Raw genomic sequence first — 9,426 nt, forward strand, 5'->3', positions numbered from 1 at the left:
AAGATTGAAAATCAAACAAGTTAATATGACAAGACATAAGTACAAAAGGTTTGAAAACATTTTCAGATGAATGGTTTAAAGTGAATGCGCGAGCAAGTCTGAGTTTCCAACTAATCTAGAATTCTACCACAAATATGAAATGAGTCCTATGCACAAACTTCATGTCAAATAGTTCAAGTCAATAAAATATTTATTCACGAACCACTCCTAACACACTTTTTTGTAAGTAGATATTTGATTGAAATCAAATGAGTGAGGGTTATGAACACACATCCGGCAATCAAGTTAACATCCAAATCAAGTTATATGTCCATCCAATTATCATTTCAAAAAGTACAGAAACATGGATCAAAAGGTCTTTGAGGGTTGTAACTTGGCTAGGCTACAAAAGAATTGATATTTGTGGGGCAATTGAATTCAAATGGCCAAGCATAAGGGAACATTCCTTCTATTCACATTCAAAAGACAAATTTACTAGAATTCCCTAAACAAACCCTTGGCGTTAAAACATGATACTCCTTGATCTTGACAACTTATTCTATTTTTGGATTTTTCTTTCTTTTTCTTTTTCTTCTTTTCTTATTTTTATCATGTACACATTTTTCTTTTTCTTTTTCTTTTTCTATATACAAACAATGTTGTCTTGATCAAAACTTCTGATTACACCAATTTACTTGCCAAATGATGACATCTACCTTTTTCTCCCCAACTTGAATAAAAACATACCCTATTTGAATGTTCCCTTAATCTATGGCAAAAGGGACAAATAACAATGAAAGTTTAGGGTTCAACAATTAAAACATATCAAGGTCCGATAGTGCAACAAAAATGAACTGGATTTTGGAAAATTTAAGGCGAATTCATCAAGCATTGTGATTATGAATTGACAGTTCATAATTGAGGACCTTGCTTCATTTGGCTCAAGTGGGTTAACAAATACTCGCTCTTCTCACAAGGTAGGCTATTTGTGATCAAGTATGTTTTTCTCATTAAACAAAATATGCCTTGATCCTTTCCATGTCTTTGCACAATTTAAAACAAATATTAGATTTAACATAAAATGATCGAATTAAAACAATGAATGTCGGTCTCCTTGCATATTGTACATATATTTGAGGTTTCCTCACTTTTTGGCTAGTACTAAGTGGTTCACAAACAAACACATTATCGCGGAGAACTAGATGAATTGAATTTGTGCAAAGTACTCGTTTCCTATTCAAGTAAAACCTAGAAAAACTGGAAACTTGTACCTTGGCTTTGCGCTTTATCACAAACTATCTATCATTATCAATCATCTGAGAATTTTGCTCAAGTTTTGGCTATCTTTCAAGCGCTTTGAAATTTGAAGCTTTGAGCATTTTCTTTTCAATAAGCAAGAGTGATAAACTAGAGAAACTTCCACATTTTTCAAAATAAAGTACTTGATATAAACCAAAAGTGCTAATATAAAACAACACAATACAACTTTGAACAATGGGAACATCACAATACTAATTAAAGCAATTGTTTTAAACATAATATCCCACAATAAGTGAACAAAATAATAATTAAACAAAGTTATGAGCATAAGTGCCAAGATAAAACAACAGAAGCAAATATTTGTCAAAATAAATGGAATCGAAAGCAAATAAAGGAAATGAAAGAGAAGGAAAGAATCAACTGAAAGCTTATAAAATGTCACTCAATAAAGGTGAGCTTTCACGTCTCTTCTCTTCCTCCTCAACCCTGCATGTCATCATCATCTGAACCACCAGTTGCACTTGGGACTCTGTCTGGATCGTCTTTGTCAGAATCTCCCATCAATATATCGTCAGAAAGCGTCCCGAACGATGATCCACCCCCTCCGTAAGGATCTGGCCTGCCCTTAGGCCAAGAAACATGAGCCTGATAGGCCTCTGGTGTCATAAATTGTGACATCACCTCTGGTGGGTACCCTGCATGCTGCTGCATCAAATACTGGGATTGCTGGAAGTAGGTATTTGCTCGGTTAGTGGCGTCCAGCATGTTCCAAGTGTAAGTATGGCATTGGTATTGCCATTGAGCGAAGCTTGCAAAATCAAGAGCAGCAGTGTGTGGGTCTAGATGTGGTGGAAAGTGAGGTTGTGGTTCAGATGATGGTTGGGGTTGTGGTGGAGGTGCCCCAGAAGAGGATGCTTGCTTACCCTTATCCTTTTTGGTTTCACCCATAATGTATCGGGTGATGAAAGCATCATTGATCGGGTTCCTGATCTTCTCATGGACACCAGTGGGTAGGCGTATGCCGGTATCTTTGATAAGACCCATGATTAAACGGGGAAAAGAGAGACGAGCATCTCTTTCACCTCTTCCTTGCAACGTGACCATTCGGAGTTCCCAAGCAATGGTCCGGGCAATATCTACCTTAATGCCCTTGAGGATGTAGTAGATTAAAGGGCACACCTCGACAACACAGTCAGAAAGATGACTATTGGGCCTGACATTATAGAGAATGAATTTTTGTATGATTTTGGCCTCATTTGTCATGAATTTGTACTGGGCCCGATACTCTCTCCCGGCCTCACTGATGTCATAGTTAAAGTCTCCCAAGAAGAGAAATCGTTTGATTTCTTCATGGGGGCCCGGGAGGATAAAGTGGCCACGGTTTTGCTTATCATGAAAGTCATCAATGTCATCTAGGTGATCCAACTCAAAAGGGTTGCCAAGGTAGTTGTTGATTGCCTCACGGTCAAACCGGATAGTGCGACCCCTAACAAAAGTTTCAAAGGTGAATGGGTCAGTGTGTGGGTTTTCAGGGAGAGCATTGGCATAAAACTCACGCACCAACTCAGCATTAATATCGGTTAGGGGTTTGAGGAGTCGATCCCACCCTTGATCGAGTAAAAGTTTGGCAATTTCTTTGAAGGGTCCCTTAGGGTTTAGGTTAAACACTCGCTCGCACCACATGGATTGGTCAAGCAGTTCTATGTATCTGTCCTGATGATATCGAGACCTAAATCTCTCCCTCTCAAAGGCCTGGTTTCGGGATGGGGGTCGAGGTACGGATGTTTCACCCTTCTTTCTTTTTCCGGTGTTGGTAGGTTTCTTTGGAGCCATGCCTGCAAAACAACCAGAAAGTCCATACACAAGACAAAATAAACAATTAAATATCAGTATAGAACTATAGGAAGCAATTTCAAGCTCAGAGAATTCATTCCAGATAAAATGTTGCAGGTTCTGTTGCTACTCGCCTCGCGAGCAGGTATACTCGCCATGGCGAGTAATGATAAATTTTTGGGTTTCAGATTGCTCACTCGCCTTGGCGAATGATGAAGCTCGCCATGGCGAGTAGCTCAGAAAAAAATGTCAAAATCAACCCCTTTTTCGAAAGTTTTTCCAGTTTCATGATTTCTAACCCTTTGTACAACATTTGCGACCCTTGTTAGACACAGAGATGAACTGAAGCATGCTTTTGCTTTGGAATTCGAATTTGTTCCACAAAAACCCTAATTTTATTTTCAATTTGTACAAAAGGGTTATCAAAAATTGTGGATTGGAAGGAGAAACATTACGAAATTAAGCATGATTATGTTTCATCTCAGTCATGTGGGTGTCAATTACAAAGAACAGGAGTTATCTGACAACTACCCTAGGGTTTCACATGCATTACCAGAAATCTACAAAAGGGATAGCCATTCATACCTGTTTGTTAATGATATGCAAGTGTAGAAAGGATATGATGAATGTGAAGCTTGACTTGAATTGACTTGATGAAATGGAAAAGGGTAGTGTTGATGTTTTAGGGTTTGAGAGAAAAAATGTGATATGGTTGATGAGAGAGAAATAGAAAACGAAAATGATAAATTGAAGTTGGTAATGGGTGGTTAAGTGGAGTAATGAGGGAGTTAGTGGTCTTGGACTCCGTCACTGTCAGAACTGTTGTACCTCGCCTCGCGAGCATATTTACTCGCAGTGGCGAGTTCTTTGGTGGTCAACGCAGTCAATGACCAATGTACTCGCCATGGTGAGTTGTTGTACTCGCATCGCAAGCTATGACAGTTCACATTTTGCTTTCTTTTGGCTTCTGATTTTTGAATGGTTTTGGTATGCACATGACTCCTACACCTAGTATGCATTAAAACAATAAATAACTTACAAAGTTGGGTTGCCTCCCAACAAGCGCTTGTTTAACGTCGTTAGCTCGATGCCTTTTTCGTTAGGGTGGCCAAAATGAAACGGACAACACATCATCTTTTGTAATTCTCCGTGTTGGGAGGAATTCCATGAATTTGAAGTATAATTGATGTGGAGTCCATATCCTCCCTATCCTGGGTTTGTTTAACAAGGCGCATATTTCGTCTATGACTCAATCAATCTTTGCCTCGCTCGTTATCTTCCCCTTTTGTTCACTTGATTCTTTCTTGCTAAGTATCCATTCCTGTTTCTCTGTAACTATCAACACTGCTCCATTATCAACAGTTTTGGCCTCTTCAGCATATGACCTTTCTTGAGGAAGTTCAATTGGATGTAGTGGCTCTAATTCTTCCGGCATTTTCATTGTGCTACATTCTTCTAGTAATATGTCTTCCTCGGTATCATCAACACCTTCTTCAACAATCTTTCCGACTTCCTCAAATGTATTTGAATTATTTTCTTGTTTTCCGTGAGTGGATTGAATGTTGGCTTGAATATCCATGATTTGTTCTTGCATCATCTCCATCTGAAAGGATAGATTCTTGAATCTCTGATTGGTATCCTGCATGTCTATCATGGACTGCTGCATGAAGATATTCAAAGTATTTTCCATCTTTGATATTCGTTCATCTTCAGAAGGATATTGTTGATACTATTGATATGATTCATTCTCAACTTGATTGTAGAGGATGAAACCATCATGATCAGCCATGATTTCATTTATGTAGAGAATCTGAAACGGATATAACTAACAAGAAATTTTTCTTTGTATGCAAAGAAGGGTTAGTACCAATAACTATACAAAAGAAAATATATTTACAGAGTATATACTGATGCTTAAAATGATAAAATAGTCGCGATGTCTACGATATCTAAACGCTAGTCCCCGGCAGCGGCGCCATTTTGATGTAGTATTTTTGCATCAAATAATTGTAAGTATTTCTATCGTCTCCTCAAGGACTAGTGCGATATCGCGGACCGTTCGACTCCAAATATCATTCTAAGTTGAAAGATAGTTTGTTTGTTTGTTTTAGTAACTAAATTGCTAAAGTAAAAGTTGAGAGTAATAGGGCGTAAAACTTGTTAGGATTAGAGTTCCTTGATCGATCCTCACACGTAACCTAATGATCATACATGGATTCTAGCTTTTCTTTGATATTATCACATATCCCTCGACAACACCATTCGTGTCCAAACAATATTGTGAAATCAATTCTATCATTCAATGGTCGATGTCTCAAACTATTGAATGATTCAAGAGTCGATCTTATCGTTCAATCGATGATTTCTCAATCTATTGAATGATAAGAAAGCTTTAGGTTTGGATACTCAAGGTGATTATCAAAACATCGATTCCATGTCTAGAACCTATGTTTTGATAGATGGTTATTCTAAACCTAGATTCAAAAGTATTTCTCAATCACAATTAAATCAAAGATAAACATTAAAGTGCAAGAATAACATCAATATCAAATCAAATGCTAGAACCATATATTTATAGATCAAAGGATTACATGTTTAAGCTATGATCAAGTACCTCTAATCCCAACAAAGGAGATTTAGCTACTCAGTGTCATGGAAGCCTTGCAAGAATGAATTGAAGAAGCAAGATTCATTACAACTTGTGATTTCTCAACAAAAGATGAAGAATCCACTTTCTATCACTCTCACTCTATGAAGAACAAGCCCTATCTCTCTCTCTAGAAATATTACAAGTGAAAAACTATCAAAAACTCAGAAAAACTAAGTATATCAATGAAATGGTTGAGTGGGCTATTTATAGAATTCTGACTCTGCATAAACTCGCCTCGCGAGCTCATTCATTCGCCATGGCGAGTTGAGGTTCCTTCGCCATTGGGTTTGTGCCACGTCAGCTGTTAGAGACTAAACCGCCTTAACTCGCCTCGCGAGTAAATTCATTCGCCATGGCGAGTAAGCTCGCCTTCCACTCGCCACGCGAGTTGAGGGCGAATGTAAAACTGGTGCTCCCTGGAATTGCTTGCCTTTGAAGCTCGCCAGGGCGAGTTGGAGGCGAGTGATCTTCATTTTTCAGCCTCTTTGTACTTTTCTTCATTTTTGCTCTTTGCTTGATGTATTGAGTTCAAATCCTGCGCAAATGGGTGAAGTAAGATAGATAAAGCGTAAAAGGGCAATAATCACTTATTTCTCAGCTTTTCCCTCAATAACTTGCAAAACAAGTAACAAAAGTGCCTAAAATATATCATTTAAAATACAACTTTCTAGCACTTATCAGTTATTCTTGCATTTTAATGCTTATGTTGATTTAATTGTGATTGAGAAATATTTTTGAATCTAGGTTTAGAATAATCATCTATCAAAACATAGGTTCTAAACATGGAATCGATGTTTTGATAATCACCTTTTGTATCCAAACTTAAAGCTTTCTTATCATTCAATAGATTGAGAAATCATTGATTAGATGATAAGACCGACTCTTGAATCATTCAATAGTTTGAGACATCGACGATTGAATGATACAATTGATTTCACAATATTGTTTGGACATGAATGGTGTTGTCGAGGGATACATGATAATATCAAAGAAAAGCTTGAATCCATGAATGGTCATTAGGTTATATGTGACGCTTAATCAAGGAACTCTAATCCTAACAAGTTTTACGCCCTATTACTCTCAACTTTTACTTTTGCAATTTAGTTACTAAAACAAACAAATAAATTATCTTTTAACTTAGAATGATATTTGGTGTCGAACGGTCCGTGATATCGCACTAGTCCCTGAGGAGACGATACAAATACTTAGTATTGTTTGATGCAAAAAAAAATACTACATCAAAATGGCGCCGCTACCGGGGATTGGCGTTTAGATATCGTAGACATCTCGACTATTTTATCATTTTAAGCATCAGTATATACTCTGTAAATAAATTTTCTTTTGTATAGTTATTAGTACTAACCCCTCTTTGTATGCAAAGAAAAATTTCTTGTTAGGTTATATCCGTTTCAGATTTGCTACATAAATGAAATCATAGCTGAACATGATGGTTTCAACCTCTACACTCCATTCGAGTATGAGTCATATCAACAGTATCAACAACATCCTTTTGAAGATGACCGAATATCAAAGATGGAAAATATTCTGAATCTGTTCATGCAGCAATCCATGATAAATATACAAGATACTAACCAAAGATTGAAAAATTTATCATGCCAAATGGAGAAAATGAAGCTGCAACTTTCTGACATTGATATTCAAATAAGTAATCGACTCCTTCATGAAAAGTGCACAGATGTTTCAACTAAGAATGAGAAAGTCAGTGAGATTGTTGAGGAAGGAGTTGATCAAACTGAGGAAGGTACAATATTAGAAAGATGTGGTGAACTTGAAAGTGCAAAAGAAATAGAAATGCCACACAAAGAAGAATTTCCTCAAGAACGGCCATATACTGAAGAGGCCGAAACTATTGAAAATGAAGAAGTGATGGAGGTGACAGAGAAAAAGGAACGGATACTAAGCAAGGAAGAATCAATGGAAGGAAAGGGGAAGAAAGTGAACAAGGTGGAGATTGATCGGATCATAGATGAGATATGTGCCTTGTTCAATAAACCAAAGTTAGGGAGGATATGGACTTCATATCAGTTGTGCCTAAAGTTCATGGAATTCCTCCCAAAGTGCAGGATTACAAAAGATGATGTGTTGTCCATTTCATTTTGGCCACCCTAACGAAAAAGGCGTCGAGCTAACGATGTTAAACAAGCGCTTGTTGGGAGGCAACCCAACTTTGTAAGACATTTACTGTTTTAATGCATATTAGGTGTAGGAGTCATGTGCATACCAAAACCATTCAAAAATCAGAAGCCAAAAGAAAGCAAAGTCTAAACTGTCATTACTCGCGAGGTGAGTAAAACCCCTCGCCATGGCGAGTAAATCCGCTCGCGAGTCAAGAGATAGCAGTTCTGATAGTTACGGAGTCCAAGACCACTAACTCCCTCATTTATTTCTCTTAACTACCCGTTACCAACTTTAATTTATCATTTTTGTTTTTCTTTCTCTCTCATCAAACCATTCACAAAAATTTTCTCTCAAAAACAAACATTAACCCTAAACATCAACACTATCCTTTTTCAATTTATCAAGTCAATCTAAGTCAAGCTTATTGCATACTCATTTCTGCACTTAGATTACTTCTGATTCAGGTTTGTATTCACTTTGCTTCCATTCATTTCAAATTTTGCATGAACAAACCCTAGGGTAGAAGATTTTGCTATGGATTCTAAATCTGTAAAAATGGCATGCACATGATTGAGATGAAACGAAATCATGCATAATTTCGTACTGTCTTTCATTCAAATCCACATCTTTCGATAACCCTTTTGTAAAAAGTTCAAATAAAATAGGTTTTGTGGAACAAATTCGATCTTTTTATCAAATGCATGATTTAGTTCATCTTACTATCATCATCAGGGTCGCAATGGTCGTATTTACGGTTAGGAATCATGAAACTGGAACAATTTAAAAAAAAAAAAAATCAATTTTTGCCAATTTCTGGGCAACTTGCCATGGCGAGCTCCATCACTCGCCTAGCGAGGGTTCATCTGGAAACCCAGAAATTTCTCATTACTCGCCATGGCGAGTACAACTTCTCGCGAGGCGAGTTTCATCAGAACCTGCTACATTTTCTCTAAAATAAAGTCTCTGAGCTTGAAATTGCTTCCTATAGTTCCATACTGATATTTAATTGTTTATTTTGTCTTGTGTATGGACTTTCTTGTTGTTTTGCAGGTATGACACCCAAGAAACCTACAAACCCCACAAAAAGAAAGAAAGGCCAATGCCGATATGGTGTGAGAGAGTCTTTAACCCAGTCGATGTGGTGTGAGAGAGTCTTTAACCTTAACCCTGAGGGACCCTTCAAAGAAATTGCCAAACTTTTACTCGATCAAGGGTGGGATCGACTCCTGAAACCCCTAACCGATATTAATGCTGAGTTGGTGCGTGAGTTTTATGCCAATGCCCTTCCTGAAAACCCACACACTAACCCATTCACCTTTGAAACTTTTGTTAGGGGTCGCACTATCCGGTTTGACCGTGAGGCCATCAACACCTACCTTGGCAACCCTTTTGAGTTAGACCACCCAGATGACATTGATGACTTTCATAATAAGCAAAACTGTGGCCACTTTATCCTCCCGGTTCTCCATGAAGAAATCAAACGATTTCTCTTGTAAGAAGGCTATAACTATGACATCAGTGAGGCCAGGAGAGAATACCGGGCCTAGTACAAATTCATGACAAAT

The 9,426-nt window shown here is 37.6% G+C and overlaps 1 protein-coding gene and 1 pseudogene across 1 annotated transcript; one reads left to right on the forward strand and one right to left on the reverse strand.

The window, feature by feature from the left end:
* Positions 1 to 4,171: 4,171 nt before the first annotated feature.
* LOC112418697 (uncharacterized) lies at positions 4,172 to 4,726 on the reverse strand (annotated as a pseudogene).
* Positions 4,727 to 7,291: 2,565 nt separating this feature from the next.
* On the forward strand, positions 7,292 to 7,852 carry LOC112418696 (uncharacterized). The gene has a single exon (XM_024775180.2). It carries the CDS (start codon positions 7,292 to 7,294, stop codon positions 7,850 to 7,852), a length of 561 nt encoding a protein of 186 aa, XP_024630948.2.
* Positions 7,853 to 9,426: the final 1,574 nt, after the last annotated feature.

Source organism: Medicago truncatula, chromosome 6 (genome assembly GCF_003473485.1).
Source record: "Medicago truncatula cultivar Jemalong A17 chromosome 6, MtrunA17r5.0-ANR, whole genome shotgun sequence".
In the NCBI taxonomy this organism is placed as follows: domain Eukaryota; kingdom Viridiplantae; phylum Streptophyta; class Magnoliopsida; order Fabales; family Fabaceae; genus Medicago; species Medicago truncatula.